Raw genomic sequence first — 22,360 nt, 5'->3', positions numbered from 1 at the left:
TGCCACCATCCGAGGTTACAGGTCTGCCATTGGAGTAATGCATGAAGGTTTTGATAATGGTGAATCTGTCTCCTCTTCTATCATGCTCACAAGATTAGTGAAAGCTAATCTTGCCACCATCCGAGGTTACAGGTCTGCCATTGGAGTAATGCATGAAGGTTTTGATAATGGTGAATCTGTCTCCTCCTCTATCATGCTCACAAGATTAGTGAAAGCTAATCTTGCCACCATCCGAGGTTACAGGTCTGCCATTGGAGTAATGCATGAAGGTTTTGATAATGGTGAATCTGTCTGAGAACATGTGAAATGATTCAGTGTTTTTTTTTATCTTATTAACATTTCATATTTTGCTGTCTGGGAAAAATACCCTCCAATTATTTCCAGACACATCTGGTCGCACCACTAAATATTCAAGAAAACTTATGTACTTATTCATAAGACATGCGCGGATGGAGACAAAGATGTGTTTACTTGGCCAAAGACCTATTTATGAAGATACAAGTGAAAATAAATGACAGCAAATTTCAGATTGTGCAGGAGCAGCAAACAGGGATGATGACGTCATATTCTAAATTTTATTTTTTTTTTTAATGATTTGCGCTTGCAAATCAGTTTGCACAATGAATGGACTTTCCATGCCAATCCAGCGAGCCAAGGTTCTAAAATAGCCGGAAACGTGTGTTTCAGTAATTATGTTTCATTTTGGTTTCAATACAATGAACATCACAATATTTAAGGCACTGCTGAAACAAAATCATATCACTTGAACAAGGTCACAAAGTATTCATATTATGATAACCCTCGTGAAATCATTTCAAAATTTAGTACTTTCGAGAGGGTAACATACAATGTAGGTTTACTTTTCTTAAAGGTACTAGCCCACATTTGTAAACCTTCAGCAATTGGTCTCATAGTTAGCATGGAGTTTGGGTATGATTGCAGTAACACCTGTGCAAAATTTCGTTCCAATTAGTCCATTACTTTCATAAAAATAAATGAAAATGCACCGTATGCATGCGTATAACGCTCGCTAGCTCCGGTCCACGTACGTACTACTTGCATGCGATACATGTGTAAGTTACATGTACGTACTAGTAGCTAGCCCCGGAGACCGCGCCACAAGGCGGTCCTGGCGGCTACCTTGCAGCTGAGCGGGAGCACAAATCACTGCCACATTCACGGCGACTTCACAAATAAAGCACGGCTAAATTTCTATCATAAACACAATGACAATTAATACATTACCTTTTCGACTTGGTTTTTCTCACCCATTTATCTAGAAACTGCAAAATTTTCTACATTCTTTTAGGAGTAATAAGCGGCCTGCCCTAGTGCAACAGTGGAGAGACTTGCTGCTATATCCATTAGTACGCATTACGCATGCTCTCAAAGCACTGCACTGCATGCATGCTGTGCGCCTGTGCAAGTGATTGTGAGTTTCAGCGAGCATCGGTGAGCTGAAGATATTCGCGTTATAAGACAACATTTTCTGCATCATAAGCAATGAAATGCATCAAACAGTCGCCGAAATTAATCATTTAGGTTTAATCGACCCATGTAAGTATTCCATGGTAACATATCTTTCAAAGACCTTTGCGACAACCATTTTTTATGAAAATATTTCACCCTGAAATATATTTTTGTTATAAGATCTTTTGTTTTTCATGCTGTGTGAACAACTTGATTTGTTTTGACATGAGTCATAAACAGGAAAGGAGTAAATTAAAAGAAAACATTGCAGAATATCCAAACTCAATTGTTTGCAACATCAGGAATTTCAATAATATACCATATCAAAAAGCTTGTAACTTGCATGCTAAAATTTTCAGAACTTACAGTCAATTACCACATATTTGAGGATGTACTTTTACTGACACTCATGACTTCCTGACTAAATACCAGCATATATATTCTTGGTTCAACTTGTGTGACAGAGTTTTCACCGAGTTGTACATTTTTAGTGGTTTTGACCCAGATACATTTGACTTGATACATGTGCATAACCTTCGTGAAGCAAGCTTTGTGCTGCATCAGTTCATTTGTGATTCATTTTTTGATACTGTTGTCATGACAGTGCAACATGCAATTGTCATGTGTCTGTCTTTTCTTGCATATAGACACAATCTTGGAATGATGTGGTGGTTGATGCATGTAGTGTAACAATAACAAACAGCCATAATCTACAGTAGTTTCTTCCTTCAACCACTGTTTATGTGTGCAGAATGTTTTAGATATATATAATAATACTCCAATGGGAGAACATCTCCAGGTTTAAAAGGTCCAGTTTACCTTTGAAAGCAGTGATTTGAAAAATGTTTGAGATATTGCCTTTCATGCATATGTGTAGGTCTGTTGTACCACAAAACATATAAATGTTTTGCAATAAAGCCTAAAATACACTGTCAGTATTTTTCTCAATAAACCGTTAACTGTAGACGGTTTAGTCTGGAAACATTTTTTATTATAACTATTGTTCACATTTTGTATATTTAACGATACTTAACATTGATTTTACTGATTCAAAATTTCACAGTGGTTGTTTCTATCCCTAACTCACATTTTAGAACTATTTAAAGCACTAATGCTGGGTTTTGTTTCATCTGAAAATGGTAGATGATGCCTTTTAATAAATGCCAAATGGTGTCAAAAGATTTGCACTTTCTGTGCAAATCACCCCGCATCACATGTCCACAAAAGGTTGCACAGGTCTATTTCCAAGTAGGCCTGACATATGTGTTTGTAATCAGCAACACTGATTTCACAGGCCCTTGTCAGTATTTTTATCAATACAAGAGGCTGCCTGGAAGGATATCTCTTACAAGGTGAGAGCACAACCTTACTAGATAATCACACCTCACTTCATAATGAACTTGTCAGACCTTTTGAAAAATGTTTTCTTTTTTTTTGTAACATGAGGCCTAACAAATTATGAATGCATCAGTTTTCCACAATGTGATGCTATTTTCTGTTACAAAGTGAATGCTTACACTTCATTACCTTGCGTTAAAGAAAACCAAAATCCAAATTTAAATGTGGATAAAATGAAAGCAGCAATACAGCAGAAGAACACATCAGTGAAAGTTGGAGGAAAATTGGGCAGCTGATTCAAAAGTTTCGAAATTTTGAATTTTGGTGCTGTCATCTTTGGATAAGAATAGGTTGACTAGTACAGTTCATATTTGACTTACCTCTTTCAGAAAACTGGGAGAATGATAGTATTCTTAACATACAATTTTGTATGTGAGTAATAAGTTGATGGAACATTTACTCTTCATGAAAAAAGAAATTTTGTTGAATTCGTACACTTTCTTCATACTGTTGTCCAAATGATGTCATGAAATGCAGTAGTCTTCTTATCCAACGACGTCAGCACTAAAATTTTAAACATTCGTAATTTTTTAATTGATTGTCGACTTTCACTTATGTGTTCTACTAATATTGCTGCTTATCTCAATTTGCAATTATATTTGAGTTTTGGTTTCCTTATGTGATGAATATGATAAAATTCACCTTGCATAGAACTATGGCACTGAACACCTGGAAGAAGTTGCTGAAGTCCTTTTCATCCAACTGTGCTATGATGCCAGTGTCCAGCAACACTAGACAAAGAGGGCTTGGTGCCTCCTCAAGGCAAACCTGGAATTCATCAGCATGATCCAAGACTTGCACCATTCTCCTTGGCAGGGACATGCTTTTCTCAACTCCCTGAACAAGCATATTGCCTGGATGGAGGTCTGCATGGACAAAGTTATCTACAAAAACCTGTATTAATATCAGAGGAAATATATATATATTTTTTTTAATTATGCTCTTGGTCCTCATTTCCTTACTAAAAGAGAAATATTAATCAAAATGAACCACATTTTTATCATACAGGGGAAACTCGATATAATGAACACTGCTGTAACTCGATATCGGTTATTATGAGAAAACTTTTCCGGTCCCAAATTTCCTTTAACACAAGTCTATGTAAAATGCTACTCTTATAGTAAGATCGGCTGTAATGAAATAACAGCTATAACGAGATAAATTTTGTGATTTCCAGGCAAAGAAAAACATAGTCAATCAAACCTGTTAAGGTGAGGTTAAGCAAAATCTCTTTGTGTAAAGCTTTACTTCGCCTTTGCAATCATGTTCCAAGATTGTAAAGCTTGACGCTCCAAAAACTGTGTCTTGTACACACATATTTTCTTCAGTGCACTCGACCTAGCAACGCATGTTGTATGTGTGTGTGTGTGCGTGTGTGATGTGCACACCAGTTGATACATGCAGGAATGTAGTGGGAGGGCCTTATGCATACATGACATCATCATGACGTATAGCAGGTGTGAGGCAATCTGATGCTGTGATCGGCTTTCTATAGGGAATTCCACATCTTCACACACACAGTCATAATGAATATAATTACAGAATGTGTCACATAAACGGACAGCTTTGTGCAGAACATAATCAAGCTTTCTACACACACACTACCGTTGCTTGCCTAACGGCAATTAGGATAGGATATTATAGGATTTTGGATCTGGGAAGACATAGTATTCAGAGGGGTGAAGGTTCAGGTGCGAGTTTCTTCACTTTGTCTCCCTCTACAAATTAAATTTGTTAAGATCGCAACTGCTGATCAGTAAATTAATTCACCACTCTGAATAATATCTTTCTTTTTTTCATTTAATATGCCTTGTCCACCTTGGACTACTTAACATAACAATGTCGGAATTTCGGAGCTTGGGTATTTGTTCCATGTTCATCATGTCACTGCCGGCAACCAGGGACAGCCTGGTGGTGGTGTCGCTGCCTGGAAAGCAGTAGATGACAGGTTCGAGTCCCACTGGTTCCTTTTTCCGACATGTTTGTTAATTTACAGATCAGCAGTTGTGATCTTTGAAAAGAAATTTAATTTGTAGAGGGATTGGACAAAGTGAAGAAACTCGCACCTGAACCTTCACCCCTCTGAATAATATCTTTCTTTCTTTCAAAAAACCATCTTCTTACCCATAATGGTAATTCCCTAACACACATTACCAAGTTATCTGTATTGATTGAAAGATGATGGGTAGTCCCACATGTGCAAATTAATGTCTTAGACCCCGTTTACAGTGCTGGGGTGGGCCGAGCCGCGGCCGAGCCCAGCCTCAATTGCGGGGCTGAACCCCACAATTTTGTCCGTTTACACTGCCGGGCTTGGCCGCGCTTTTAATTCAAACCTTTCAATATTTTGTCTGAGTGGCGCTCTGCTTGTAAACAAACGCAATTTGGTATAGTCTGGTTTTCAGACCCTTTGCCAACTAGATTCCGTGGTGACGAAGTCGCCGTTCGGGCAAAGGCCTTTGCTAAAGGAAAAATCCTTTGCAGGACAAAACCACCTTAAACAATACTAGTTTTCGACATTGAGGGGGTTAATATCGTGAATAGCGAAATTGTACGGGCAGAGGGTCTGGAAGCCAGACTAAAACTGGCCGCGCATTTGGCCCAGTTTGCGTTTACACCAAGAAGAGGCCGGGCTCCACCTCCAGAGCGTGGCCAAATGCGCGACCAATTTTGGCCTCGCATTTGGCCTTTTGCGCATTAACACTGAAATGAAGGAGGGCTCGGCCGCGGCCGAGCCTCGCACTGTAAACAGTGTCTTAGTGTTATGCTTTTTTAATGCCTACTGATATAACGAGATATCTGCTATAAAGAGGAAAAAAACTCAGTCCCGACTATCTTGTTATATCGAGTTTCCCCTGTACTAAATTTGCATGTCATTACAATATGTACATTACATTCATGATAGCGTTTTACTACTATGAAATATATGGTATTGTTCTCCCCATCTTAGACATTTCATACCACAAAATACTACCAGTAAGTAAACTGGATGATAGTCTGTTTTTGTGTTGTTGTTTTTTTAAGAACAAAGTTATCATTTGATGGAAGATTACACAGTACATCTATTTCTTCTCTTTTAAATCTGCTTGTAGGGAGGAGACTAACGTGACATGGAACTTTGAAATTGTCTGATACAGTTACAACCTCAAAAAGAATATAATCAATTTCTAGTTGTATGAATGAATTAATTCGTACATTTATTCAGTAATAAGAATTGTTTGGATATAAAATGTTTTAAAAATGTAGCAGATACAGTTCAGAGAAAGCCAGAGGCTTGAGAGGCTTATAAAAACAGAATGTACCCTAGAAAACAAATCATACACATATTGCAATCTAAATATTAGAATACCAAATGATAAAAGTTAACAACAATATCAAAGGAGCACAGAGAGAATGAAACATTGAAACAGGCACACAATTAAAATTGGATAACATAAAGGAAACATGGAGAGAATTCAACATACTAAGACAGAGGATAAAATAAATAACAAACACATGAAGCAAAGCAAACAAAACAAAACGAGGTATGGAACGAGAATGAACATAAGATGATGCATTTGCAACTTTACCATCTTGAGAAGGACATCTATTCCCATCTTAGCAAGACACTTCTTAACTCTGATATCTTCCGGTGATTTTTCAAATGATGAGACGAATGTTAATATGCTCTCACCCTCCTACATAGATGATAGAGGGAATATGAGTTAACAATAGTGGCCTCTTATAACGCGCTGAAGTCCATAAAGAATCAAGCTACTACATGATTCAGCATGCTTTAGCTCTGGGTACCATCAGATAACTGATATTGTGTAGTGCCACCTCATTTTCTTAAAACATATACAGTTACATACTGCTATCAAGGTGGCCAAATCTTAGCAATTGGCGATAGTGATTCTAATGCCAATTCATTCCTGTCATTCAGTATTTTATGTGATTAAATTTATATCTTTTATGTTCTGTTTCTAAAATAATAAACTAATTAAGAATAGTAATTCAGATTAAAACCATATTAATACACAAACTCGACCCATGATTGCATATTTTCGTATGAATTCGACTGATAATGCATAGTGAAATGCCATGGTACTGGAGCTGCTGCTGCGGAGCACTGCAGCTGGGCTGCATAAATACGCATGCACTGCTTTTACCTCCACTTCAGCAGTAGGGCATACGGCAGTATACTGTTTTAAACCCATCATCAGAGAAAGAGAAAAAAGAATGACTACATCATAGGATACATTTGACAAATCAGCACTTACTTATTGTTGCATTAAGATTACTATCACTATAAAATCTTAATGAAACAACACTAAAAATTACTTTCACCCATTTTTTTTCTTTTTATGGCAACCCATGGCACAGCACTAAAAAAAGACAAAATACAAAAAAAAAAAAATTATAATTCAACAAGCTAGTAAATTTTTAGTTGGTAAACCAGGGTTACCAAATACCATGTCACATTCCAGTACAGTTATAGACAAGATTATTCTGATCAGTTTTCCCTTATTCTTTTTATCAAGAAGCTCAACTTAGCTGATAGCATCTTATAAATGTATACAGTTAATAATGAACTTCATTCTTCATTTTTTGGATTAATGAACCTTAGGAATACTGTAAAACCAAAAATTTTGGCGTGCATGAAATTTTCACAAATTTCACGAGGAGCCAAGATTCACAAAATTAAAACGCATGTGAAATTTCTTGTCTACACTATGCATTGAATGCCAGTGGCAATTGGTGGGAATGCCATGCCATGAAAAAGGCCGCAGGCTCCAATTTGTGAAAAATTCATGCTGCAAATATTGCTGGTTTTACAGAAACAAACTGTGATCAGTAAAATTACAGGCTTTTGCTACATTGGCCAGCACAAAAAGTGCAGTTAAAATTGTATATACTATGACATCAGGGAATGGTTTAATTTCACAGTGAAATACTTGTTCGTGTACAATCTAACAAAACACAGTAACCTGCAATACTTAAAATAATCTGAAAAATGAAATTTCAACTGGATGTGTTGCAAGAAGTATACCTACAAAGCATGATTGAAACTAGCACATTTGTACTGTTTTTCCCCCAGCTATAGTCTTAAAAATATACATTTACAGATTGGAGTATGTTATCATTTCATTTGGCAAAAATGTAATTTCTTGTAACAGAATCATTTACAGAATTTAAATGACAGATATTCAGAAGTGAAATAATGCAACACAGTAAAGCCATATAATGAATTTGAATAGCCTAAGAAGTACTAGTATACACAACTTGGCATATCTACTTATAAGCACAAAGTCTTTACAAGTAGTACGGATCAATATATTCATGGGACATTGCATTAAAAGAATAAAATGATCTGCTAAAAACTGTCAAAAACTCCTCCAAAAAAAAAAAAAAGGAATCACTAATTTATTCAGCTTATCTGCAGCATTGTTACTACAAGCTGATATATATACCAATTTCAAGACATTTTTGTGACTAGACAAATTATACAAGAGTGATAACGACCAATCTTTGCTGGAAGTTGACTGCATTCATTTCTTACTAACAAAATTATGCAATAGCTCACCTCATATGTTTCAACCAATACTTGATCAGTTACAAAAGGCCAAATAGGCTGAGGTGTTTTGACATAAGGCACATCAGAAAAGTTTCGATGAAATTTCTGAAGGTTTTCAGCTTCTACTTTGAGATCCACCTGCAAAACATAATAGCATCACATATGATAACAATTGGCATTAAACCGAACACTATGTGAATTTTCATACAGCTTGAAGTAAATAAACGTGACAAATTTAAAAACACCAAACAGCTCCTAAAACAAAGTCAGTAGAGCAGGACTCTTAATAGCACCCCTGGAATCTGCCAAGAACAAAACATGGAACCACAGTCATCAATGTACTTATCGTTTGGCGAAAATCAATCATGGGATTTTCAAAAAGAAGATGAAAATGTACAATTTAGGCCCCCATTTGGACCCCCAGCTCCATGGGGGCACCCCTTGATTTGTCATTCTGAACAAACTTGAAGCTACACTCATCTATGTACTAACTCATAGTATTAACTTAGCTCTATCACTCTATCACAGGGGCACAGACTCCCAACTCCCAACAAAAGGACCTGTGTTTGAATCCCACCCAGTGCTTACATCATCGGACAAGATGTTTTTGCCCACCATGTCTCTCTTGACCCAGGTGTATAAATGGGTACCTGGCAATGGTAGGGTAATAATAATACAAGTGTAGCAGGGCCTTCTGACAGAGCAGTGGCAACACTGAATAGGCTACCTGGGTAAATAAGACCTTATTCAAGGCTGCACACTGGTACTGGTCCGATGGTCCCTGACCAGTAGAAATCACTGTCGGACTATTCTGTCACCTACTGGAATTCTGTCACTTATCACTGATCACCAGCCAGTGAGTTCTATCATCACAACATGCACAAATCACACCATCTCACATACTGGCACACTCATTCACAACAGGAAAGTCCCTTATTCCCCTCCAAAAATCCATCGACAAACCGAAATTCCACCGTCAAAAGTGCAGAATCGGCGCGACTTTTCCAAAACATGTGAGAATTAAGCCCAATTTTAATGAGAGTATGGGTCGCCAAAAAAGTGCTAAAAATTGAGAAATATGCCGTTTTCTTGCAGGGTTTTTTGCTTATAACAAGCTCAGAGTGTGGTATCCGCAAAAACACAAAAGAAGAAGAACATTTCCATACGTGCCAATGCAGTGATTCAGTGTACAAGGGCTGAATGCAAGTGTCAACTGCACGAGTATTCGGTCACCTACGAGCACCACAACGTCCCCGATACAATTTTGCACCAACAAGGTAGTGCGCGGCACATTTTTCAGTGGCCTTTAACACGCACTGACTTTGAATGCGCATATCGCCTGTCCAAATTCTGATCGCAGTGGGGGTATTCTGGGATTTTCAAGGTGATATATTTTGGGATTTGTGAAATTCTGTGAAATATTTAACAAAATGAAAATTGACATTAAAGAAATTCAGAAGGGCTAGTCCCTCAAATAAACATAAATTTCGGCATTCTTACAGACATTTGAGCAGCAAAGTCTGTCGTCTGGTAAATGTGCAAAGTAAGAAAGGGGTCAAAACTACAAGGTCACACAGAATTTGCAGGGGTCAATCGATTATCACCAAAATCTAATCGATTCTTTCCTGTCACTATCCAAACATTCCCTGAACATTTGGTGAAAATCTGTTCACCCGTTCTCTTGTTTTCTTATACACAAACAAACAAACAAACATACAACAACAAAAAAACATACGGAACCCTTTACGTATCCCCCCGCCAATTTTCAGCGGCATGGGTAACAAATTGATATAAAGACACTCAGGTAGAATCATATGGAATAGATAACAACCAGTGAAAGAGATAGTAGTCGTACAATGTGTACCTGGTTCTTCATAAGAGTTTCAAACTCCTTCACCAGACCTGATAGGCTGAGCCAGTGCAGCCCTGGAACCAGATTTAGAATCTTGGCAAACATGTGGATGATTCTTAGATCAAGGTCAACACTCTCAAGAATGCCAGGATGTAGAACCTGCATAAAAAAAGATGAAACATGTCACTTTGAAATACCCTTCCATACTTACAAACCATCAATGGACAGGCAACAACATGAACAGGAAAGCCCCTAGCCTGCAATGCTTCCGTGTAATAGCAGCTGCCATGGGCTGCTTCAACTTGCAACTGCATGTACTAGTCCTTAACTCTTTATGTGCCATGGTGGAAACCCCCTCTGTGCCACATTATTCTGAGATGACAACATAGTCATGCTTTAAAAAAACGTTTTGTCTTTTCAAATCTATTTAACTTCTGCAGATTTATGTCAAGCTGCCTATGTGGTGAGCAATGTTGTAGAGAAATGCTAAGCTTTGATTTCATGTGAATTGTACAACAAATCTTTGATTGTTTTTCTTTCAAATGACCAGTAGCTATATTAGTAAAAACATGACTTTTGCGCACATAAGAGTGACAAAAACTCAATTTAAGCGTAAATCCAGTAGTGAACACAGCTTGTTATTAGTCAGTCACGACACAAAAGGCAAGCTTTATGCAAGAGGAACAAAAGTCCAGGAAACGCTTTCATTGTACTGTGGCATTTGGCGATTTATCGATCGGCTTGGGCGGGTTTGTGGGTTTGAGCAGAATATGCGAAGTTGGCACGCCGTTGACTGAGTCGGGCGTGCCAACGTGGCACATAAAGAGTTAAAGGGATGATACAAGACTTGTATATAGTATTGGTGGAGATGAGAAATGGGCTTATCAGTTTTTGCAAGATATCAAGAAACCACCTGTGAAATATTACAGAGCATACCATTCAAGGAGGAATTCAAAGTTTATTTCAAGAAAATCAGTTTTGGAATGGAGGAGACATCCAAAAACAAAGTAAAATAAAGCAGTCTGAATAAAAGGTGGGTCCCATCTTTAATTAGTATTGCTCTGTTTTGGGTATCTCAGCCATTTCAAAACCAATTTTCATCAAATAAACATTTACAAAACTGTAATTTCACTTGGAGTAACATGTTAGAAACCTGAAGTTAGGCCACAACCAAAACTATATAAGATCCCTTTAAACACATTGTATATACAGTCAAACTTTTATTAAACATTGTACATTGTACATTGTACATACATACATAACTTAACCTATTCTTTCTGCAATTCTCTGAGTGCCTTTAATGCCCCCAAACAAGATTCTTTTTGCCCGTCAACAGAGAACGAACAGGTTGGCAATCCACCTGTGCGAAAGCAGTCAAGCAATGCATGTATTGTTCCCTTTCCACCTTCAACTACATGTGCCACTGAACAATGGAAATATCTTTCGGGTGTGAGGGTATGAATAGAGCGTGCAATGATGGGCTCACAGACTCTTTTGTTCTACACAAAACCAGGCACCTGAATGGGATGACAGGGGTCAGCGAACACAGAAATCTACTGAGCTCAGCTTTGATCGCTTACGTATGTTCATGCAAGTTTTATAGCAAAGCAAGTGCAAACTAAATCAGAAAATAGGGGTAAATAATACTGCGATATACGCATTTTTGTACAGAAAGAGAACAAGTGCTGATAGAATAAACTTTAATCTTTTCATTACACCCATTTTTGGGAGCACTGTAACACAAAGAAACATGAATTTAGGCCATGAAAGCAGGCACTCGTCTTCATCTTGGGAGCCTGGTATAACCAAGGAGGTTTTATACATGGAGTAACAACAGTTTTATTCGCTTTGATCTCATGTTTGATGCCGCCACGAAGAAATATTTTAAGTATCTGCTAAACTGGAGCTGCCTCACAGATAGGAAGACAATTGACTAGTGTCTCATTGCATAATCACCAGCCACTTTCAAAGGAAGATATGTCTTTGTGATGGTAATTACTTTTCGCTACCCCTTCTTAATAAAAGGTAGGTGGTACAGACACGAGGATGCGCGAACAGAAATTGAGCAAAAAATGCTGAAATAAAGCTGAAAACAAGGAAAAGTAGAAATTACGCGGTGCGTAATATATGTCCCCGCTGGAAGTAGCATTTTGTAGCAAAATGTACAATATAGGTCAAAAATCAAGGTCAAAGGTCAAAGAAGTCAAAGGTCAAAATTCTGTGTAGAAGTTTTGAAGCGCTCACCTAGCGCCATCACATAAAGCAAACGGAATCGAAATCGGGTTAGAAATGGCGAAGGAGTAGCATTTTGTAGCAAAATGTACAACAAAATGTAGGTCAAAAATTAAGGTCAAAGGTCAAAGAAGTCAAAGGTCAAAATTCTGTGTAGAAGTTTTGAAGCCCTCACCTAGTGCCATCACATAAATCAAACAGAATTGAAATCGGGTAAGAAATGGTGAAGGAGTAGCATTTTGTAGCAAAATGTACAATACAGGTCAAAAATCAAGGTCAGAGGTCAAAGAAGTCAAAGGTCAAAATTCTGTGTAGAAGTTTTGAAGCCCTAACCTAGTGCCATCACATTAAGCAAACAGAATCGAAAACGGGTTAGAAATGGCGAAGGAGTAGCATTTTGTAGCCAATGTACAATATGGGTCAAAAATCAAGGTCAAAGGTCAAAATTCTGTGTAGAAGTTTTGAAGCCCTCACCTAGTGCCATCACATAAAGCAAACGGAATCGAAATCGGGTAAGAAATGGCGAAGGAGTACATTTTGTAGCAAAATGTACAATACAGGTCAAAAATCAAGGTCAAAGGTCAAAGAAGTCAAAGGTCAAAATTCTGTGTAGAAGTTTTGAAGCCCTCACCTAGTGCCATCACATAAAGCAAACGGAATCGAAATCGGGTTAGAAATGGCAAAGGAGTAGCATTTTGTAGCAAATATAGGTCAAGGATCAAGGTCAAAGGTCACAACTGAAATTCTGTGTAGAAGTTTCAAAGCTCCCATGTAGTGCCATCATATAAAGCAAACAGAATCAAAATTGGCTCATAAATGACAGAGAAGTAGCAAATTGAAGATTTTGATCACACACGGACGCACACACAGACGGACACACGGACGGACACACGGACACACACACGTACGGAGCCCGTTTCATAGTCCCCTGCTCGAACTCGTTCGGCGGGGACAATTACTCAACTGGGCATATGTGGGCACTAATCTGATATATCTATTAATAAAGAATTATACTTGAAGATTATTCCATATTACTTTTAATTTGGGGAAATTAAGCCGAAAAGTGATAAAACCAGCTTTCCAGGATGGTACAGTTTTAAACATTTTCTCATGATACAGCTCTGATTTACACTTTTGTGCAAATTTCTGGACGGAACTGACTTTTGTTTTACATGCTTTATCATTAAGTGAAATTTCATTTCATTTAATGAATAAATAGGCAAAATATGGCTAACATTATGATAACGTTCAAAATAAATCTTCAGATTGCTCAGCAAGACGGCGGCGTCGAACATCGATTATCAAAGGCACAAGTGCACCTGTGGAATTCTTTTGTACATCAGTAGAAATCTGACAACTGTTTGAATAATTACAGCCAGTTGGAACTCCATGAATAAAACCTCCTTGGTATAACCAGGTTCCTGTATATCAGTTGCTCCCAAGGGAACCTGGAACCAGCTTCCCGCAAGAAACGGGTTAATGTTCTCTCTATGATATATGTCTCAAATTCATCATGGCTTCATATCCAAATGAAGTCATACTCCAATACCGTTTATGACTGCTCCATTACAATGGATTACACATTTAATTACTTCTACCCTGTCATTAACCCGTAGAGGATGGAATGATTTTGCTACAACACGCATTTCCCATAGACACTTGCCTGAGTATACTTGGGACCCATGCAATATCCTTGTTTGAAAGCAAACCAGTGTGACACTATGTTAAGGTTTGAGTTTCTTCAGTTTGTCTCCCTCTACAAATGAAAATTTGTTAAGATCGCAACTGCTGATCTGAAAATTAACAAACATGTCGGAAAAAAGAAACCAGTGGGACTCGAACCTGTCATCTACTGCTTTCCGGGCAGCGACACTACCACCAGGCTGTCCCTGGTTGCCGGCAGTGACACGATGAACGTGAACAAATACCCAAGCTCCGAAATTCCGACATTGTTATGTTAAGCAGTCCAAGGCAGACAAGGCATAGGATAAATGAAAGAAAGATATTATTCAGAGGAATGAAGGCTCAGGTTTGAGTTTCTTCAGTTTGTCTCCCTCTACAAATGAAAATTTGTAGAGGGAGACAAACTGAAGAAACTCAAACCTGAGCCTTCACCCCTCTGAATAATATCTTTCTCTCATTTACACTATGTTATTCAGAAGGTTTGCTATTCCATAGGTTCACACTGCCAAATGTTTGTTATTCAGAACATTTGTTACTAGAACTATCACTTAATATGATTAATACCCCCATCTAAAACTGAGGTGAGCTGGAACACAGTTTCTCAAAATGAAGGCTGGTAGAAACACAGTATCAATGAACTTACATGCAAGAGAGTACTGTTTAATTCCAAATTAAGAAGAAATCACGGTGAACTTTAAGAGACAAAATTCTTTTCATGGCAGCAGTATCATAACGCCCTCTTGATTGATTCTTTTGCATGGCTAAGTGATTATCTTTGATACACAAATCATCTGTTAAATATTTATCTTTCAGGCCCAAAGAAAGGAAAAAAATAGTGCCATGACATTTGCAATGATTTCAAAGGGTCTGACTCACAGACTAATCGACCTTGTTCCCCATGTACTGTAAAACATAATACAGTAAACCTCGCTTAAGTCGACATCACATAAGTTGACAACTCGCTTAAGTCGACATGATAGAAAAGTCCAGATTTTTGCCTTTGTTATTCCTTTAAGATTTCCTCGTATTAGTTAACATTTATAAGTCGACAACTCGCGTAAGTCGACATGATTTTCTGTGCCAACTGAGCTGAAATACGTGTTAATTCCCTTGTCTAAGTCAACGTAATTTTTCACTAAAATTCTTATCGCAGTTCTCTGAAAAAGAATTGTTTTCCCGCTCCGATTCGCAGCATTCCTTCTCGCTAATTCACTCACATACGGCGCGGTAGCGTTCGCCATGCATCCATGGTAGAACTAAAACCACGTGATTCCATGAGGGTGCAACAGGAAATTGTTTTTGAACATTTGTTTTCTCACTTTTTGTTTCGTTTAAAATTACATGCACTGTACCTTGGGATGTACACTTGCCTTCTAAGCTAAGTCAAAAAGAAATTTTGTGCGATTACAGTCAGTAACATACACAATTTTGTCAAATATTATCACACCTCCTCTGTGCACGCTCATTATTAAGCACGCAGCTTGGAGGAATATGTTACGGGTGATTTTGTTTATCCGAAAATACAATGAGGTTTGATTGTTATTCTCAAAACGCATTAATTTTGTACACCTAGGTCCTAGTAGATATTCATTATCCGAACATGAATAGGCCTTTTTCATTATTCCAAATATTCTACCGTTAATTATTCCGAAGCGGTATTAGAAACCTGGACCCGTTTCCAGATACTTAATTTGAATGCAACAAATTAAATGCAACTCAAAAAATCAAATGCAGGTGTATCAAATCACACGCAACTTTGCATTCAAGCACAAGTGCGCTGCTGAAAAGACTTGCGCTTGATAATCATACGAAACTATAAAATAATTATACGAACCTGAAACTCAATTGCGTTTAAACGCAACTCTAAAAATCAAATACAAGTCCATCAAATCACACGCAATGCTGTATCTAAACGCAAGAGTGTAGCAGAGAAGACTTGTGGTTTTCGTACGAAACTAGAAACTGCGTTTAAACACATCTCTGAAAATCTACGGAAGTGCGTTATTGTTGAAAAGACTTGCATTATTCTTTATTTTGTGCGCATAATTAAAAATTCAACACAACTCTGAAAATCAAATGCAAGTCTATCAAATCACACGGAATGCTGAAAGGACTTGCGTTTGATAATCATACGAAACTAGAAAATTGAAGGAAACTAAAACTCATTTGCCTTTAACCCTAAAAAGACTGGGCTATTTTGGTAGCTCAAAAGACTGGGGGGAGGGGGGGGCTAAAGGGCCCCCCCTTAAGATCTCGGCCGTGGATCGCGCGATCGCCGCGGAAATTTGCACAATGGTAGTGTGCGATGTAATCTACAAGATCGTATATTTAAATTTTACAAAATAGTCTTCTTTTATTTTATTTTGATTAATTATGCTAATTTATGCGAGAAATCAGACTCTTTGATCTAAATCAGTAAATAAAGCTCCAAAAGTGCTCATTTTTGGTCTAATTATTCTTTGTGGCATTCTTAGCAAATGTACTTGAAAAAAAATTTGGTATCAAGATTAATTTCTTATGTATTTTATTGTTATATGAATTTCTTATGTATTTCTTTGTTTTTTCAACCTTTTGTTTTTGTTGTTTTTTTTAACAGAATTTGTGGCAGACACTTTCTGAAGCATAATACTCCTAAAACAAATTAATTTTAGCCATTGAGAGTAAAAATAAGCATATTTATATGAACCATGTGAAAAAACTGAATTTGCATTGACTTTGTACACAAAATCACATTTTTGAGCCATTTTCGGCCTCACGTGCACGTACAAAAAGTTATGTAACTTCAGAACCGTACCCCCGGGCGTCACAAATTTGGTGTCAAAATGTGCGGGAAACTCGAAAGAAAAAAGTCATAGAGCATCGCGGCGAGAGCATTGCGTGTTGCAGAGTAATTGCGCGAAATGTCGAGGGGGGGGGCCTTTTAGGCCCCCCCCCCAGTCTTTTTAGGGTTAAACGCAACTCTAAAAATCAAATGCAAGTCCATCAAATCACACGCAACACTGTATTTAAATACAAGAGCGTTATAGAAAAAATACCTGCGGTTTTCGTACGACACTAGAAACTGCATTTAAACACATCTTTAAAAATCTACAGAAGTGCGTTGTGTTGAAAAGACTTGCATCATTTTTTTTATTTGTAACGCAAAATAAGAAATTAAACGCAACTCTGAAAATCAAATGCAAGTCTATCAAATAACAAGGAACGCTGGAAGGACTTGCGTTTGATAATCATATGAAACTAGAAAATTGTAGGAAACTAAAACTTGATTGTGTTTAAACGCAACTCTATAAATCAAATGCAAGTCCATCAAATCACACGCAACGCTGTATTTTAAGGACAAGTACACCTTCATTGTACATGTGGATTGAGTGAATGCAACAATATTAGTAGAATACATCAGTGAAAGTTTGAGGAAAATCTGACAATCCGTTCAAAAGTTATGGATTTTTAAAGTATCTGCGCAATCACTGCTGGGTGAGAAGACTACTACAGTGTGTGATGTCACATGCGTACAACGATATAAGGAAAATAAAAAGAGAATTTCACAAAACCTTACTTTCTGAATAAAGTGCAAATTTCTTGGACTTGTTACTGGTGTATGTTAAGGATAATATTATTCCCCTTGCCTTCTGAAAGAGAGAAGTCGAGTGTTCTTTTGTTATGTGAGAAAAGTGAAAATAAGTTGAATTTTCTTTACACTTTCTTTATACCGTTGTACACATGTGACATCACAAGCTATAGTAGTCTTCTCATCCAGCCGTGACTGAGCAGAAATGCCAAAAATTCATTACTTTTGAACGGATTGTCCGATTTTCCTCAAACTCTCATTGATGTGTTCTACTAATATTGCTGCATTCACTCAACCCCCATGTCTAAGGTGAACTTGTCCTTTAAATGCAAGGGCGTTGAAGAAAAGACTTGCGGTTTTCATACGAAACTAGAAACTGCGTTTAAATGTTTCTCTAAAAGTCTACGGAAGTGTGTTATTGTTGAAAAGACTTGCATTATTTTTTATTTCGTACGCAAATTTAAAATATCAAACAGATCTTTTGCCTTGACCGAACTTACTGAGTAGTCTGAACTAGCAGGGGAAAGACATCGCAACATTATTTTACACGTTTCAAACTACCGAAATGCATGCTGCTTCACGAAATGTCAACGAAACTAGAAATGCCGCTATGGCGACTGGTATGCCTCCGCCATGATGCATGATTCTCCTTAATAGGTATATAGTACATGTGGACAATGTGCGATTACATTTTCACAAAATTGGCAAAATATTAAAGTGACATGTTTGTCATGAATGTGTTGAATGTTCACCTTCCTTCACCTAGGTTTAATTGGATGAATAGGAGAGCATGTATTTGGGGATTTAAGGACTTTAACTTGACTTTGACCCTTTCATAAGTTTATGCATTGAGTAATTTTCAAGGTATGGAGAAAAAGTGCAATTTCTGTATCGAATAGTAAATTGTTACCATTTTCATCTGGCCTTTGACCCTAAAATTCATAAGAGAATCAGTGTCAGGCAGAACATGCATAAATATGTACTAAGTTTCAAGATAACTTGAGCCACTTCCGAGATATGGAGGAAAGAGTAAGTTCAGCACTTCCATTTGATCTTTGACCTTTTGACCTCTGACCTTTTGCCCCCCCCCCCCAAAAAAAACAACACAAAACTAGAATTATCACTGAAGGTGATTAATACCCCGCCCCTAGTGTTGCTTTATAGTATGTGATGTCACGAGGGCAATGACGTGAATACCAAGTTTGTGCACTTGTCAAATTGGAAACAGAATAATTTTAATTTACTGTACAATTACAGAGTTGACACTGAGTTCCACAAGGTTTGGGTAAAAAGTGTGGTTACCATGGCAATGCATTGTCTGATACAAACACAAGGGACATTTTACATAACTACACTTAAAGACCATCACACACACCAAATTTTACCTTCATAGCTTGAATGGTTTATTTTGATACAAAAATGAGTACTTACCATGGCAACACATTTTCCTCAAACTAACACATTGGTGTCTTGCAAAACTACACTTCTAGATCATGATACATACTAAATTTGACTTTAATTGCTTGAATGATGGAAAAGTTATTCGATCTGCAAGGTTTTGGTAAAATTGTGGTTACCATGGCAACAGTTTGTGTGACAAACACAAAAATTATGTGTTCCACATCTATACCTGAGGGCCATAATGCCTACCAAATTTGGTTTCAATTGCTTGAAAACTGTGGAAGAAGTTCACTCCACAGGATTAAAAAAAAAATGCGGTTACCATGGAAACGCATTGTCTGATACAAATACAAAGGACATTTTGCAAAACTACACTTAAAGAGCATCATACACACCAAATTTCACCTTCATAGATTGAATAGTACAATTTGATACAAAAATGAGTAGTTACCATGGCAACACATTTTTCTTATATTAACACATTGGTGTCTTGCATAACTACACCTCCCGATCATCATATACACTAAGTTTGACCTTAATTGCTTGAATGATGTGGAAGTCATTCAATCCACAAGGTTCTGGTAAAATTATGGTTACCATGGCAACACTTTGTCCGACAAACACAAAAATTATGTGTTCCACATCTATGCCTCAAGGCCATAATGCCTACCAAATTTGATTTGAATTGCTTCAAAGTTCAAAACTGTGGAAGTTATTCACGCCACAAGATTTCGAAGAAAACATGCGCTTTTGTCAAGTACAAACACAAAGAGTGTCTTACATAACTACACCTATATATCATCATAGATACCAATTTTGAAATTGATTGCTTAAATACTATGGAAGTTATTCAATCCACAATGTTTTCGTAGAATTATGGTTACCATGGCAACGCATTGTCCGACAAACACAAAAAACATGTCTTGCACATCTATACCTGAATATCATCATTTACCCCAAGTTTCATTTAAATTGCTTCAAAACTGTAGGAGTTCGCGACGCAAGATTTTGCAACAGACCGACCGACCGCCCGCCCGCCCCCTTCACACGTGTGGCGGGGGTATAAAAAAAAAATCCCAGAGAATCTCTCTTGGGTTATACATGCATACACCAAGTTCAAAAAGAAAAATAATCCTGCTGGCATTGCATAAATATGAGGGAAATAGTAAAATGTTGAAGTGTTGCCTTGACCTTTGACCCCTGACCTTTGACACCATGAACCCCCAAATCCCTAGATAATCACTGCCAGTCAGTACATGCATATACACTATGTTCCATGATGATACCTTGAACAATTTCCAAGATATGGAGAAAAAAGTGAAATCTTAACATTTTACTTGACCTTTTGACCTTTGACCTCATGACCCCAAACTTTCACCAGAGAATCTCAATTGGGTAATACATGTATACACTAAGTTTCAAGAAAATATCTTCAGGCATTGCACAGATGTGGGGGAAATAGTGAAATTTTAAGCATTTGACCTTGACCTTTTGACTTTTGACCTTGAGCATGTGCACCCAAAAGTTGATAGGCACAACTTCACCCCCAATACACATACATGCCAAGTTTCATTGGGATACCTCAAAAGGTTTTTTAGTTATGCTGTCCACATTACGGACGGACAGACGGACAACCCAAAAACATAATGCCTCTGGCACCACTTCGTGGCGGAGGCATAAAAATGGTAACAAATTATTGTTACAGTTCGCTATTCCGATGGTTTATATCTCAGGTCAAAGTTAATTTAGTCTGACAATGGAAAAAGGTTTGCGTTTACGAAGGTTAGTTAATCCGAAAATAAGATGTCGTTTTCGGATTTTAAAACAAACTTTTCTTCTTTCTTTTTTTTTTTCAGACGGGCCCACGCCGTACAGAGCGGTAATGATGCGAATTGGAGCGCAAGAACAATTCATTTTCAGAGTATGGCAATAGAAATTCCAGTAAAACAAATATGGTGACTTCGGGAAGGAAAATCATACATATTTCAACTCAGTTGACACTGAAATATCATGTCGACAGAATCATACGAATTCACACACATATCTTTGCAGCAACGCACTTGAATTCAAAATGCAAAGCCGCATGCAATTTGGGGAATTTTTGGGAATTTGTGTTTGATTTTTCCAATCAAGTTTAAAACGTAAAGTGCCTAGAAATGGGCCCAGGTTTCCGATCCCGCTGTCTCAAAATCTCTCAAGAGGTTTGGGAATTGTGCATTGTCGTTCCTAATCCGCACGAGATTTATGCATGAACTAATGTATTGTTGCTAATGTCAGTAGGCATGTTTTGGCAGCAAAAGGAGTAAGAATTGAATAGCGATCTGCATCGTGATCCAAATCTTACCCTGTACAGGGGAAATTAATTTTCATCTATAAGTCAACAAAATGTTGACTTACACGTAAGTCAACGTGTTTTGCTCAGTCCCGATTATGTCGACTTACGCGAGGTTGACTGTATTTTCCCAGCATGAAATTTTCGCGAATTGCAATTGGCATTCAATGCATACTGTGTAGACAAGAACTTTCGCGTACATTTTAATTTCATGAATCTTGGCACTCATGAAATTAAAATGCACGCATACATTCCTCGTTTTACAGTAGTTTACAGGTGGTTTACAAATTGGTGGGGTGCAAAAGACTGTGTACAAGAACTCCTCTGCCCTGGAGATTAGCCGGGCAGCACTTTGCTTTATTGAAAATTTCCACTGACCTGGCTTGCCTGGCATGGCTGTCAAGTTTCCCTTACAACATATACATTTGACGTGTCTTAAATCTCATAGTTTGTACTAGCGGGCTATTTTGCAAGTTAGGAAAATAGCGTGATATGTTATGAATGTGTACGTTCATCAGTTCAAAAGCAGCCCACTAGGAAAATTAGCCGAAGTTGCTACATATGCGTACTTTGCATCATTACCCACCTCAGTCAACCTTAGAGTTCTGTGGACTCAGCGCTCAGTATGGTTCAAATGATGGGATCAAGAACATTTGGGGCTGATGGGAGACGGAACTGAAGTAGCGCGAGCTAATTCACAAACTAGACAAAGTTTTCTGTGAAAATCTCCTTGATCAAATTATACCATGCTATTTGTATCTTCATTGCACAAATAGCTTGTTCATTTGACATTGGTCTATCTATGTTCCTAACCACAAAGTAGTGCACTATTTTGAAACTTGGGTCTGATGAAGACAGACCTAATGAGCA

The 22,360-nt window shown here is 37.6% G+C and overlaps 1 protein-coding gene across 1 annotated transcript in view; it reads right to left on the bottom strand.

Moving 5' to 3' along the window:
* Positions 1-22,360, bottom strand: part of LOC140234748 (uncharacterized aarF domain-containing protein kinase 2-like) — a 77,740-nt gene that overhangs the window by 32,085 nt on the left and 23,295 nt on the right. The window contains exons 4-7 of the mRNA XM_072314787.1: positions 10,287-10,433; positions 8,432-8,560; positions 6,438-6,545; positions 3,511-3,762 (exon numbers count right to left, since the gene is read on the bottom strand). Coding sequence (XP_072170888.1) covers positions 3,511-3,762; positions 6,438-6,545; positions 8,432-8,560; positions 10,287-10,433 — 636 coding nt within the window. The remainder of the gene's footprint in view (positions 1-3,510; positions 3,763-6,437; positions 6,546-8,431; positions 8,561-10,286; positions 10,434-22,360) is intronic.

The sequence above is a fragment of the Diadema setosum genome, chromosome 11 (genome assembly GCF_964275005.1).
Source record: "Diadema setosum chromosome 11, eeDiaSeto1, whole genome shotgun sequence".
NCBI classification, from domain to species: domain Eukaryota; kingdom Metazoa; phylum Echinodermata; class Echinoidea; order Diadematoida; family Diadematidae; genus Diadema; species Diadema setosum.
This window is presented reverse-complemented; position numbering and strand designations above follow the sequence as displayed.